We start from the raw sequence: 15779 nt of genomic DNA, 5'->3' as shown, positions 1-15779 counted from the left end.
TTACAGAACTGAAATAGTGGCCAGGTGACACAAGCCTTTTATTGGGTGTGCAGGGTCCTCTGTCCTGTTGTGAAAAGAGTTCACATACACATTGCAAGCTTTCTCTGGAGCTGTATGATCAGGAAACTTGTATTTATTCTTTAAACTCCTTTCCAGCATTTTCCTTTTGTGCTTGAATTCCAAAATAGTTTTTGTATATTTGTTAATAGTGGTGACAGCTGCAGCCATACAGCAAGCGAAGGAAGCCCATGCGAGGCTATAAACAAAAAGGTTTATCAGAAATTAGCAGAACATTTTCATACCCAAGTCCTTCAATTTTATTTTTGAAAATACTGCATACATGTGATTGTATTGGTGTAATTAGGGAACGAGGAGGATGGTGGGGGACGAAGAAAGATTTTTGGTTAATGACCATCTACATACCTGACTTACGTAGTTGACCTCTACATATTGGTTATAATATTCACATTTAGCATTCCTGTTTAATGAAAACCCACCTCCAATTTCTCTGTGTATTCTGCTTAGAGCTTAATATCAGAAAGAGGAACTATTAAAAATGAGGATGCATAAAAAATTAAAAGGTGCAGTTATTGAGACTACAAATCTCTCAGAGGACACCGAGAAAAATGTGTGCCAGTTATCCAAAAGGGTTAAAAAGAAAAGAGAAGGCACATTTAAATAGCTGACTAAAGCAGGCTCAGAGCACTGAAATGCATTCCTGAGAAAATACAGGTCATGACTGAACAGAGCAAGAAAGGGGCAGCAGGCCTGCCTGTGGTGGTATGTTACTCTGGATTAAGCCAACCATGGTGGAGAATTGAGGATTCAGCCTCTGGAATGAGATGAAAGTGGGACACCTGCAGTATTCCTGACTCACATAGTAGGCATTTCTGTCTGAAGAACTGAAGCACAGTATCATTAGTAGACAAAATGATAGAACTGATATTATGAAGCACAGCTTTTGTTGAAGGTGCTTTTCCTAATCCATCTGTTGAAGCCCTTTGAAGGACTCAATGACATAAGGGTAAGAAACTGATTTCAAAAAAGCTTCTATAAAGGCCTTTTAGCAAAAACTGGAAAAAAATAATCTCTTATGAGCAGATTCTCTTAGGCTGATACTGTGTTAAAAAAGAAAAAAAACAAAGGACAGAAATAAATGGTTTCTTTTGACAACACAAGAAGGATGTCAGCATGATTCTTCAAAGTTTTTGCCAGAAATTTTGCTTTTCCATAAAAAACTTGGAAAAAATGGAGAGTCCCCCATCTGACTAGAGAGAACTGAGGAAAGAGGTGAGCAAAGTCTCGTCATGGAGAGAGCCAAAGAATAAAGGGCAGTTTGGCTGCAGTGGAAATTCAGCTTCAAGGACAGCATTCACATTGAATTCTGCCCAGAGACAAACGACAAAAGGGGAAATCAAACACGTTGACTCAACAAGGAAGCAAACTAAAGCAAGCAGTCATTCATCTACATAAAAGAAATGCTCATAGAAGCTCAGATGGATTATGGGTTTTCTTTTTACTGCATGGCGTATCCCATATGAGGCATGTTATGGGAATTTAGTACAGGGCAGGTCTTTAGATAAAAAATGTTGTCTCTTGATGTGAGGATGCCTCAATCTGAGAAGCACAAGAAGAGTGAAAGATTCACCAATACTAGAAACATTCTTCAACCTCCAGGAAAGCTTCTGAAGAAGAGAAACAAGAAATACAGAGGGATTTACTGAAGAGGCATTCAGGGTCTGAATGATGGTAAACATGAACACACAGAGTGTGTCTACCCATCATTAGCAGTTCCAGCACTGTAAAGCAAGAAGAAAGGTCTTCATGTTTCCTGGGCCAGGTGGAGGAAAAACCCTGGCAACAGCAGCAGCTGGATGTGAGGGGGAACTGTGGCAGGTGGAAGATCCATGACAGAGGCTCAGTAGTTCTTGCAGGAACAGCTGATTTACTAGGTCTGATGATTGGGATGAAAAGCTGCTGCCATGGTCCCAATTCTTTCTTTTCTTTGGCTACTAAGGAGATGATTATAAGTCCCAATGAAAAAGTAACAAAGTCTTTACCTGCGCCTCTGCCTTGCCATGCCCCTGTCCTGTTGCTGGTGACATTGTTGGCCACAAGTGGGTGCTGCAGTAATTAGAAAGGGAGTGTCAGTTTTAATCATTGATCCCCCTTTGTTGGTAGCTGTTCTGTTTCCTTTTGTAAGAGACAAATAGCTTCATCATCCTTCCTCTCTTACCATCAGGTGAGATTCCCACATGCAGTCAGTGGGAGGGCAGCTAAGGGATGCTGAAGAGGAGAGTTCATACAACAGGAAGGGAGGTGCAAATGTAGGCTATCAGAGGACAGACAACATTATACATGAAAGGAGATAAGAGGAAAGAAACCAAGGGAGACAGCTGGGAGGAGGGAGTGAGGCACCTGTATGTATGACTTGTTTTATTTTTAGTTTGCTATCAAACAGAGTGATGTAGCTGTCATTTAGGCTGAGCAAAAGAAAGGAGAAAGTGAATCTTGATAGAAAAATGGGGCATACAATTGATTAGAAAAAAGGCACCACACAGATCATCCTCCTCAATGTCTTCCTGCATGCACATACTGATGGAATTGGAAGTCTTGTGTTGGTAGAAACATTTCTTTGGGCGTTTAGTAGCCCAGGCTGCTCTGAATTGTTAGAAGGCAGCCATGAAATCCTTGATTCCTGTGTGCGTGCCACATGGTGAAAGTTATTAGTCCAGGTGCTCAGGAGAAGGCTGGCTGCAGTGGCAGTAGTGATGACATCAGTGATGAACATGATGATGGTGGCAATAGTGGCATCAGTGGAGTTGTGTCAGTAACAGTGATGGTGACAGTGATTCTTCTCCACCCATTGGGATGGAAAGGAGGGAACAGGCTCCTCAGTACCAGTCCTCAACCTTCTGTTTCCACTTCCATAGGAAGGGGGAAGTAACAAAGGAAGAACACTCCCCCTCTTTCCACTGACCACTCTTTTTACTGATTTTAGAGTAAAACCAGGCCTAATCCCATTCATTAAAGAAATGACGAGACCTCCCAGAAAAGAGATCACAGCCCCAAATCAGGGAAACCAAATTATTATTGCAATAAAAAATTCCATGAATGAATGAAAGAGTGAGAGTCAAAGAAGCAAAAAGTATCTAAGTCTCAAAGGAGGGAAGAAGGCTCTGTTTCAGAATCCTGCAATGCTCCTCCTATGATACCCATTGAGGGTATCTAAGTAGCCCCTGGACATTGTCCAGGGTATTGTCTGGATACTTGGTACTGGACCTTTTGAGACCAGTTTTTCCTGACAGAAGGGGGATCACCCTTTCCACTTTGAGCAAGTGGGTAACACATGGGTGTTGGGCCACCTCACCTGCTGGACAAGCAGGGTAAGATACACCATTTGTCATGATCTGCCTTTTCTCCTGCTTAGGAATACTGACCAGGCCCATCCTTCAGTGCTCAGAAAGCACTAGAGAAACATCTCCATTTATACACATGTAACAATAGCTTCAAACAAACTGCTGCTGCTTGGGAAGAGGGCTCCTGGAAAGATTCACAGCAATGAAGTGACCTTCAAATGAGATTTGAGTTACTAGGAAGGTGAAAAGCAACAGAACAAAAGACAAAAAGCCCCTATTTCACTGCAAGAATCTTTAATGAATCTGCATCATAAAGAAGGCATACAGCTGTAAGCTCTTGTGCCAAAGTGGCACAATAAAAGTAGAAAGAGCAGCAAGAATGCATGGCAATGAGCTGTGACCTTGGATGTGAAAACACATATGAAGGAGACAATTAGCCTGACCTCTGCTCTACTGACCCAAAATACTGGTCCTGATTGACTTTTGATTTAACCCAGTACAGTTGTTTCTATTCTTTTTCTCAGTCACAGTTGAGGAAATAGCAGCAGTTTCCAGCACCTCAACATTCAAATGTTTACTGTTGATCAGATTTTCAAAGACAAATCCCTATAGCAAAAACCCTCTGAACAGCCCTCTTTCTTAACAATTTCACTAGATCTTCTCAGAGGACATGCTGCAGTTATTTACAGGGCCAAAATAATGTGTCTTTACCTAATCCTGTTTTTAAAAAACCATCTTGTCTGAAATGTTCCAGATACCAGAACCTGAAGCATATATCTGAAAAGGAAAAATTCAGCCTAATTGGATAAAACTGGAAGAGTTTTAAATAACTTATGCAAGGCACTTGTCCTGGGAGATGAGTGTACTAAATCTGGGTCTGATGAGTATGGAGAAAAACATCTGCTTTGTGCAGAGCAGTTGGAAGTCTCTGTACTGTCTAAAGGATGGCAAATGCAAAACTTACAAGTGTATACATTCTGTGCAATAATCTAAGACAACTGAATTTGGAGAAAAACACCTGGTTACCAAACTGCATCCCCAGGAGTGAAATATGGTAGACCCATTCCTTATCAATTAGGTACACATCCCTTGATCACAGGGTGAAGTGACTGAAATGTAATGAAAGAATCAAATATAAACTAATAGGTACCAATAGGACCAGCCGTAATCCCATGTGTGAGGTCTCCAGTCTTCAGGACCAAGATTTACAGTCATTTGAAACACAGTTGTGTACATCATGTGAGCAACCATGCCCAGAAGACCTAAAAAATATAATGCCATAAGAACATTAGAAAATGTAAATTGAGGACATTCTTCTTTGTCAACTTTTTGCAGTTGCCCCTTGAGCTTCTGAAGAATATTTTACGAAGTATCTAAATTCTATAAATCACTCAACAACACCTGACATTATAATCTAAGTGTATTTATGTGTCATGTATTTGCCAGTACAATCACTAATACAGTTGCTTTACACCTACTCTGTATGCTAGAGGAATCTAGGGCAGCAATGGGACACGCAGCCCACAGATTTTAAAAGGCAACAAGTTGGTTGGCTCTCATCCTCTGAAAACTTAGTAATTCAACTGTGAGCCAGGATCAGACATTACAACAAAGTATTGCTCAGCTGCATTGCGCAGGACATGTTTCCCAGATTCCTATCGTTCAATGGAAAGATTTTTCAAAGGCATGCAGTGATATGCCATTTCCCAGTGCTATAAACACAGCTGGATTTATCAACGTTATGTAGGTGAATGAAAAAGTGAACTTAATGGCCATTAGAAAGCACTGAAACTCTAGCTTATGAAAGGGGCTTATATTTAATAATTTAATTTTCAAAATTGCTACTAGGCTGCTGCCTAATCCTAAGGGTTTCTGTTTTCCCTTAGAATTTTATTTTCCAGTGGTGATCTTCCCTGTAAACATCTTTTTTGTTGTTGTTTCCAGATTAATTTACAAATCCATAAAAACCCTTGCAGTATCAATTAACCCACTGTCTAAAACACATTAGCTTCTCAGAGCAGATGGTCCCCCACCAAACTCACAAGACCCAGTTTGTTGGTGTTCCTTAAGTAGGTCTGTTTCATGAATTCTGACAAAACTAGGCAGCTAGCACACAGTATCTGTCAGTCTAGACCACATGTCCTCAGGCATAACGCGTCAGGGCTGACAATGACCTGGCTCCAGTAATCACTAGGAAACGGTCTTCCCTGGTATTGCCTGAAACACCATCAACAGGCAATTAGGAGAGTCCTTTCATGTAACACTGAACCAAGAGGCTTCATGCTGTGAAATAGCGTTCGGTAGTTAGCTGGCACCCTGATGGCACATTCCTTAATAAACTGTTTGGAGGAAGTTGTTTGACTGTCGGTGTGGCTGTCAGGGAATGGAGACCAGTTGTCCAGCTCTCACCAGAGAGGTGGTATGTCACATCCATTTCTGAGTTAAGTGGATGTCTGTCCTGAATCCTCCAGCCTGGCTGCCTAGAAATGCACGTAACTGGAGGGTGAACGTGAGCTCCTGTGCTGGAGCTCTCCTCTTAGCTCTTGTACAAGGGTTAAATTCTGAGTCAGGCTCAACATTTCAGCAGTGGCACCAGCGTTTTCCTGAAAAGTGGGGTCATTCACCCTGTGTGCAATACACCAAAATACACAGAGCGGAGGTATTTTATTAATTTCATATTTGCACAGAGATGGGTGCTAGGCAGTAACTCCACAAAGCTAGCACCCACCACCAAGAAACTACAAGGCATTTATACAGTTAAATATGTTAGTAACAGCTAATATTCATGCACTCCCCAGCTCATCATTGGTTAGTTTCTTTCTTACTTCATCTTAAAGGTACAGCTTCCTTTCAATTTGCTGTGCATGCTCAGATAGTAAGGGGCTTATCTGAGCAGGGGGCTTTTTGACCTGTGGGTGTGTTGTTTAGTATTATATTAAGGATAGTTCACCTAAAGGACACTTAGATTTAGTTCTTATCAACATGCATAAAATATCCCAATTAGCTGTCCTCCTTGACTTCATACTTTTATCACTCAGATTTCAGCATCTTCTGAGGCAGGATGTTCCCTCTCATCACTCTCTCAGTTCTTCAAGGATAGTCATAAAACAAATGCTTCCCTGTCTCTCAGTTCCCTCCTCTGTCCAACTGATTCTGTTTTGCCAGGCTTACATGGTCCATTGTTATTATGTAGTGGAAAATTTCATTTTTCTGCGGGATATCATCAGGGCAGTTTGGTGCCTAAGAAATGGTGAAAATTTAACTAATACAGATATATAAGGCAAGTATAGTCATATATGGGTGCCCGTCAACGTGCATTTTCATCAAAGGCCACTGAGGGCAACAGGACAGTGATATCAATAACGTGTATTTCATAGCAGTGGAGTTAACTGGCAGTGCACATGTATTTAAGAGAAAACACAAATTAGAATAATAATTTCTGTAGAGTCAAGAACTACGTGTGGGTCATTACAAACCCACATACCTATGGTCAGACAATTTCACACAGTTTCTTCTTTTAAGTCACCATGTTCTGCCATGTTAAGTCACCATGTTCAAGTTAGAACATACGTTTTAGGATTTTATTCAGTCTGAGCTAAAGACTGAGAGAACAAAGAAATCAAACACTACCTTTAATGTGTTTTTTTCAATGGTTAAATACTGTAAGAGGGTTTTTAAATTGTATGTTTTCATCATAGCTAGAACTATGCAGCTACTGCTTCCAGTAGCTTAATTATAATTTACATTTGTCTGCTAGAATCAAGAGCATGTTTGTACAAGAAATTGCATCTTCATTACCAATTAGGGAAACTAGATTTGTTTTATATCTACAAAGGATTTATACATAAGTTTAATGGCAAGGACAGATGGTCTTCAGCTTTTTAATAATTCAAGAAATTTTACTAGCCGAAGTAAACAGAATGTTCAGGAAAAGCTTGCTGCGTAAGCCTCCTTAATACTGTACATGCCAAAACAAACAAACAAACAAATTAATGAAAGTGAATATTTATTATTATTTGGAGAAGGAAAAGTTGCTAATATAGGGCAAATCTGCCTAAAGAATTGAATAAAGCTCACTACTCTTTCTTTGGAGATAGACGTGACAGTGGGTCATGAGGTTTGAAGAGATACAGGAGAAATGTGGTTGTTTTTTTTTAAGCAATTAGAACTGGTGTTAATAGAGGCTTTTAACTAGTTGGACACCTTTCAGAAAAGTCGTTCAGATGAAAGGAAATATTCCAGCAGGTTCTCAGAGTTCATTGGCAGCAAAGTATGGGGACTGCCCTCTGGACTACAGGGAGCTGAGATAGCAATCTTCAAATGTGTAAAAGTTCACTGCAAAGAGGAAGGAATCATCTACTCTTTGTTGCAGGTGGGTATCCTAAAAGAAATGCTGTAAAAAATTACAGAAGCCGGGGCTTTAGATTAGACATGAAGAAAATCTTTGGAATGGTATGAAATGGATTACATTTCCTAAGAAGGCGACAGAAACTTTAGTACCAAAGCAAGAGCATTGACTTTGATATTTGGTTTTTTTAGATGTGGTGGTGGTTTATTGGGCTTGGGGATTTTTTTTAAGATGGGGCTAGACAAATAGCTGACAGGAGGACAGTTTTAAGAGAGTTGGTCCTAACTCAGGGTGGAGCAATGGGTCTATAGAAGTTTTACACTTCCATAAAACTAAGCAAAACTAGAGTGTTTCAGAAGTCACCATCTGCAATATAAATTGCGTTTGTTAACGTCCTTGGAAGTTCAGACCAGCATCCACATTTAGCACTGCCCTCTAGGAAAATTGTGCAAAAACTGGGCTGGAGAAAGACTAGAGCAGCAAGAGTGATCAGAGGTCTTAGAAATACATGTGAAGTCATGTGACACGTTTCTCAATCATTTCTTTTGGAGAAAGTGGAGAGAAGTGATAGTTATCTTCAGCTACACTGCAGCAAAAGCTGCAGAAAGGAAGAAAATTCTTTCTTCCCCATTATCACGGTCAGATGTTTAATAAACTTGATTTATTTAGTAAGCAAAAATGAGATTGGCAAATGAATTAAATATGTGATTATGTTTCAGTGAAAAAAGTATAATAAAAAATCTTTAATTCATGAAGAAAGTCACAACAATCACAAATGCATGAACACTAAATCCAGAAACATTAGGATTAGGATCAAAGCCCAGAATTTTTACAGAGAAAGACAATCTTGAGATTAATTCTTAGCCATCTGCCAGGTGTTTGACTTGCAATTAGATGCCATTCTAAAAGATATGCTTTCACTAAGTATAAATAACTTTAGACTCTAAACAATACTGACCATATGAAGCACAGTGGCATGTGTTCCACAACAAATTATAGCAAATAAACACTATGATTGCTTCTGGCTCTAAAATTAATAACTCTGTGAAATGCTTTTCATATTAGCCATAATTTCTGTTTTTACTGCAACATTCCTATAATATAAACAGAATCACAGAGTACATAGAGCTGTAAGACACCTCTGCTCCAACCGCCTCCTGCTCAACATATGGTCAACACTGAATTCAGACCAGATTCCTCAGATTGGACTAGGGACCCTGTGAAGTTTCTTCCAAACTGAATTTGCCTAGGATCCTATGATTAAACAGCACTGGATTAAAAGCAATATGCAGAGCATGGAAGAAAATTTTAGAGATAATTCTTTACTGACAATTATCCGATTACCTTTTATTCCCTCTTAAAAGTGCTATTTTAATTTTGCTATTGCTATTTTTATACTTTGCATGTTGGAAATTTAAAAACTAAGTTATTTGGAAGAGTATGTTACTTTCTTATCTTTGGCAACCAAAATGACAGTGAAATTAAAAATTATAAAATTAACACAGTGAAGTTAAATATAGTAAAAACTATAAATACAAAATATAGAAATATTAATGTTAATAAATAACTAATTCAAAATAATATTTTTCATTAAATTTTGCTGCATCTTCTATTGTTAGTGTCTCCATAGGCACTGTAATAGTTTTGAAGCTTCTACATTGTTAATAATTTTCAGTTGGAAGTCTATCAATGTTGCATTTTCTGGATGTAATAAATTGAGAGCCTTAGCTGTACCTGCTAATACAGTGACTACTGCAGAAAAGGCGTTGATCTTTAGTCCATCAATGACAGTACTGTAGTAGCACATTTCTACTGACATAAGAATGGCTCCAGTCAGAAGGAAAATGATGTACAGAAGCTCTGCTACAATAGACAGCCATAAAACCCCTGGAAAACCAGAATAACACTAATATTATAAGCTGGCATTTAGTATTTTCACCATTTCTTTCTTCTTTATTTATAGTGTTTACACAACATTAAACAAAGGCTCAAAGGCTGTGAAGATGCTGTAATAACATCTATAGGAAGACCTGAACGTCAATGGACACCCTGAATTATAATTCCCTTTACTGATCTGCCACTTAATGGAAGAGCACTTGTACATTCCTGCTGTACACCTAAGAAGCTTACAGTGCAAGGTGAGGCAGAATGGCTTGATACTCAGTAGCTACCCAAAAGTTACTATGAACCAAAGTTAATATAAAAAGAATTACTATCCAAGTTGTTGACATCATGGAAGTGTACCAAAACAGAAGACTCTGTTATCCAGCTAACAAACTGCAAGGGCATGCACACAGACATATGGCCTGAGGGTCTAGTCATTAAATAAAATCTTCCCTCTGGGCTTTATTTTCCACCAGACATAATCTTGATTTTTTGGACAGAGAAGCCTTCACGAGCCCAGACAGTCTCCCAGTTTCACTGAGATTCATTCCTCTGTTTATCTGCTAATTCATCTCTTTCTGGATAACTGTTAATTACATCTTATGCAAGAAGTTAATCTTCCCATTAAAGTTTCTCAGCCTGCCTGCTAATATCCCACAGTCAGGAGCAGGAGGTCTTCTTGTGGCCAGATTGTAACAAGAACTGGCCAACAACCTTCCCAAACTTTCTTAAAAAGAAGTCAGTCTGTCCTGAGACACCTGGATGTAGATTCAAATGGTGATTTTATGTGATGTTATATACTAACAATCATAACTTAAAAATAGAAACATTGCTAAGACAAGTAATTGATCACTAAACACTACATATGGCAGTAAACAATGTTTGTGTGGTAAACAACCCCTGCTGCAGGCTTTGACAGTGTCTGTGGCACTTCTTTGATTCAAAGGCCATTTACTCATTAAATTATTGGCCAGGCTATGTGTGTGGGTTCCTGGGCAAGGTTTATTTCTCCAGAAAATATTTGCCTCAACAAAAAATCCTGATTTTTTTCAGGAATTCCAGATTATATATTTCCCAACAGTATTGGCTGCTCTAGCTACAAGAGCTTGCTTCTTAACATTTTTGATAACTGAGTGATCCTTACATATGCCCTGAACTACTGTGATAATCCCTGTGTATGATGCTTAGGGATGATAAATTCTGGAGGGGTAAGCCTGATGCATTCTGAGTTTTGTGCACACAGCAGCCATATGTGCATGCAAAACACAAATTCGCTCTTCTCCTGCACAGGGCAGGACCCTACTTCCACACAGGATTTCACTACCCAGGGATAGCCTCTCATCATGGTTATCAGGCACCTAGATGCTGCCTTAGGTGTCTTGGTCTGGCCTATAGGTGTCTGTGGCATTTGCCAATGCTATTCACAGTGTTAGTGTCAGCACTATGTCCACCAGTGGTTTCATGTGTGAAGAGCTGTCAGACCAGGGCCCATAAATCTACCTCTCCTTTCTGAAGACCATGTCTGTGTGACTAAAAGCCACATCTCATTTATATTTTTTTCTCACGCTATAAAAATCTTGAATTATTTGTGCACAGTGACATGCTGCAGTAGAGGGAAGGAGGACTGGCCTTCAGATACTGAGTCTGTCTTCTTCCCCAAGGGGCTGAATTTGCATACCCAGGAAAGTACTCCAATCCCAGTATCCTGTACATGCAATTTCAACCCCCTGGGGAAGAAGGAAGACTTTTTTTCCTACATCAGCCACTTGTAAAGTGATTGGTCTAACCACATCATTGCTGGGGTGGTGGGTGGCGCTTAACAGCATCTGCAGGCGTGTTTTATAAGAACACGAACCATTCTTTGAAAGAAAGAGGGCAACATCTGCTTTCAGGAGAATGGAAATGCCTCCTTACAGCTCTGTGTAAGGGAGGGGGAGGGGATTCAGGCTGCCATCAAGATTGGTTTGGTCCATGCCATATCTCCCCAGGTCCCCTCAGCGTACTGCCTGCCCTTGTTCACACACTGCCTGTCCCTCCCAGGCCGCATGGTGCGAGCCACAGAAATCCTGACTCTGTGAATATGGGGGTGAAAACTAACAAATCTTGACTTCCAGTCCCATATTCAAAGTTACTTAAAAAAATTTCTATTCAAATAGAGTGTTTTCAAAGACATAGATTCATATTTTAAGCCTTCATTTTGAAGTTGAAAAACTAAATAAAGGGCAAAAAACCTGTGCGGGATTAAAGCAAGCATTTTTTATATCAAAGTACCAAAAATTTATATTGTTAAATATGATCAGGAAAGTTTTATTTACATGAACAAAATATGCATATCTACCTCGATCAGCAGCTGGAGTCAGGCTGATGAAGCTTCTACATTTCTCACCTAAAACAAAAAAATTAAATAAAATTTAGGATTACTTTTGTATTCTGTAATGATTTAAAAAATAGACTAATAGAAAGCAGAAAATGCAAAATCTATCATAAAAGCACAAACTGAGATAATCAGGAAAAACTATTTCTGAGGTATGTGTGTACACACAGAGTCCCAGGTGCATCAACCTACTGCTGGGACTTAGCCAGAGAATCCTTCCAGACTTTTTCAAGGCAGAACCAGAGTCTGGGAGATGTAAAGAAAGGCCATGAATTGATTTCTGAAAGGTTATATCTGTGAAAGCCAGAACAGGAAAGTTACCAATTCCTTTGGGAGACTGGCAGCCTGTACACCATCTTCCCTGCGAAGACCTGCTCTCCTTACAGCAACAAAGCTGCAGCTCTTGCAAATTTCTTCTAAGCTTGATTCCAATTTCTTTCTGTAAGCTTTGATTTTCAAAGCTATGTGGCTTCCTGACCCCCACACAGATGCTGTGAACAAAGCTCTTGGAATTAATTCTGCTCTGCTCTGAAAATACATGGTGTTTTTTTTCAGCTACTAACTGCATCAAGTTGGAAAACAAGAACTGCCATAGCAGATGCACAAATTAAACAAGCCTGCTATCCATAGCAATCACCACCTGAAAGATGCCTTTTGGAGATGTGTTTTGCTCTGATCTTCAATATTTACCCCCTTAAAATTGCATAACTTACAAGATCTTCCGGTAGAACTGGACTTTCAGTTGACTGCGAAAATATTTGCATTTTATAGCACAGGTGGCAGCTGATTTGATTTCTCTGTAGTTTTGTTCTAGTCATCATTTGTAAACTGATCAGGACAATAAGGGGGCAAAATTAGCGTTGATCTGGATTTACAATAAATGCCCCATTTCTCAAATCAGCTAAGCAATTCCCTTATACAAAGATCCACAGTTAACTAGAAACTTTAGTTAATGGCAAGCTAATTTCATTCTACTGGCATTTACATACCAGAGTGAAATTCAATTAAATGCCACCACTCATAACAAGTAAGTCTCCAAACAATATTTTAGCAGGGTGAAAATAATCTTCCTCTGCTTTCATTTATGAAAGATGAGATTACAGTAAGAAAGTAAAAATACCTGTGCTTAAGATGAAATCCACAAAATAACTTAGATCTCACAGATTTAATTGTTTAAATTATTTTTAAAACAAAAAAATCACATTGTGCTTTTTATGTTGCCATCAGGGGTCATAAGCAATCACTTAAGGCAAATGTGTTCATTTTTGCCTAAGGGACATCAGAAAAATAAAACACTTTCCTGTTAAAGTAGCTTAACTTGCTGCTCTGGTTAGAAGAATTTTTAAAAAACATCTTCATCTGCACTACAGCCTGTCAGTCTAAAGTTCTTTGCAGAGTTTATTAGTAATTCCTTAGAAATTGACTGGATGGTAGATAATCTTTTAATATCCCCCTTCCCAGAGAAGAGCAACTTTTAAAGGATACTTTTTCCTTTAAAATACATACAAGATACTGCAGTGAAGAGGAAGGTGACACCACAAAAGCAGGAAGGACTAAGATTACTTTCTTAAGTAGATTTACATGGTTTTACTCACCTTCTTCATTTATAATTTCTTCACAGGAATACCAAATCCCAGCATGAAACTTTCGGTCAACAAACTTGTCATCTCCTGTCTCCCAAATATACTGCACAGCGTTGCTGCTGTTGGTGTCAGGGCTATTAAAGCGGATGCAGTCATCCCCTTTGCTCTGCCCTGTACAGAAAGGTTTGGCAACTTTTCTTGTCCCTTCGCACCAGTAACTGCTACTGAATGCTGTAATAGAGAAGACTAAAGAGAGAAAACTGAGAGAAAATGCTGCTGAGGCTCTCTGCCGTCTGTCTGCAGCTGGGACTGAAACTGGCATCCTCCAGGACTGTACTATCACTTATCCTAGAAACAACCTTTTACAATGCTATGTATATATCTGCCTGGTGAAACACCTGCCTGGATTTACCATCCCAATCTTCATTCCTCTCAGAAAATTGTACCAGCTTAGTAGTTAAGACAGATAGCAGAGATATGGGCATGACCAGAAATCATGTGGCAGGAGAGATTAAGGATATAGGACAGTGGTGTTTGGCAGTAATGTCTTGTGAAAGAAATATGAGGAGGTGGGACATTAAATTATAGTTTGCCCCATGAATCACAGGTGTAAAGATACACAGAACACAGAGGCGTCGGCACTACCCCAGTATGTGATCAGAAAAGTTTTATTTATACAAACAAAATAGGAATATTTACCTTGATCAGCAGGTGGAGTCAGATTGATGGAACTTCATTTATCAGCTAAAAAAGTAAACAAAATCTTGCAGTTCCAAATGCTTCTGTTACACTGAACACCGATTAAATTTAATACAGGTTTGAATCTTACTATTAAGAAATTCTTAAGGAGATAAAAACAGTTGTTAGAGCATTTCACAGCATTTAAGCCCTTCCCAATATCACTGGGAAGGTGATTCCGTCTGTTCAGAGTTCCACCACTGGCAAATGAAAGTCATAAGTTACACTGCTGTGCTGTTGATGGTCTTCCGGGCACCATCCAGTCTGCATCCATGAACACATAATATAAGTCTTGCCCAATTTAGGTGAAAGAGTAGAGAAAAAGCTGAATTGTCTTCATTTTAATGTCCATCTTTTCTCTCTGTGAAATAGCATTTTTTTTTCCTTCATCTAAGAAACATTGCCCACCTTGACATGTTATATATGTTGCTTTTTCTGCCTGTTTGATAATGCAAATAGAAGTGATGCAAAGAACCAAAAGAAGCAGGAATGTTAGTAAATGATTGCTTCCTTTCACAACTGTAAGGTCAAAACACATGCCCTAAGGGAGAGTGATACCATGGACAGGCACTGAATTCACATATGTATCTTTTAATGAAAAGCATTCTGATTTTTAGGACAACTCTCCACGCAGAAGATGTCAAGGTTGGAGAAGCATGTGGCTAGACACATCCCAGCATGAAACTCAAAGAAACTGGATTACTCTCTCTTTGAAGAGCTGGCCAGCAACAGAATGAAAGACCAAGAAATTATCTGGACTAAAAAGGCAGAGCAAATCTCAGAACCTGAAAAACAGACTGTAGATTGAGCCAGGAGTTATTATTTTCCTACAGCTTTGTGTTACTGTATTTTCACAGGAATATAGCACTTGTGAACTCTACTTGAAGCCTCTGTGCATTACCGACTGCCTAGCAAGTCTGAGAACAGGGAGGAAGGAGGGAGGGAGGAAAGTCCTTTTAAGGATTAAACACTTAGCTATATTCCTATTCCCAGGAATAATCTGCATATGGCTGTATCCAAGCATATTTTGATGCCTGTGAAACCACTGACTCAAGGCAGTTGAGTTAATTTGGGAATAACACTGACACCTCTTTAATATGTACAGACTTTAGTTTTATGCCCATTATAAAATTCAACCAGCCTAAATGTCATAGCATTGTTGTTTTCTTTGACTAAACAGACCTTGTACTGGACTATGAATCAGTCTCTGAAGACTTCAGAAAAAGCTCTGTCAATTGATATCTTCTGGTTTACAGCTGCAGTCTGAGATTGTTCACTGAGCCTGTTTTCTGCTTATGCTCTAGCAATATTGGTACCACAAACTTTTAAATCAATTTGCCATGTAAGAATGTTCTATATAATAAGAAAAATATATTGCATGTACATTTATTGGTTAGATCTGTCATACTGTGAAAAAAAAAAGAAAGAAAATAAAAGAGGAGGAAAAAGATTATCTGGATTATTTTTGCTGGAGTAAAGTTGAGAGTGAATGG

General features: G+C 39.1%; 1 protein-coding gene across 1 annotated transcript; it reads right to left on the bottom strand.

Annotated features, from left to right (window-relative positions):
- GSG1L2 (GSG1 like 2) lies at positions 1-13975 on the bottom strand. The gene is made up of 6 exons (XM_009503479.2): positions 13961-13975; positions 13561-13879; positions 11930-11977; positions 9442-9594; positions 4510-4621; positions 1-256 (listed from the first exon to the last, which is right to left on the bottom strand). Exons 1-6 carry the CDS (start codon positions 13973-13975, stop codon positions 1-3), a joined length of 903 nt encoding a protein of 300 aa, XP_009501774.2.
- Positions 13976-15779: the final 1804 nt, after the last annotated feature.

This window comes from Phalacrocorax carbo, chromosome 16 (genome assembly GCF_963921805.1).
Source record: "Phalacrocorax carbo chromosome 16, bPhaCar2.1, whole genome shotgun sequence".
Lineage (NCBI taxonomy): Eukaryota > Metazoa > Chordata > Aves > Suliformes > Phalacrocoracidae > Phalacrocorax > Phalacrocorax carbo.
Note: the sequence above shows the minus strand (reverse complement) of the source record. Positions and strands in the feature narration are given on the sequence as shown.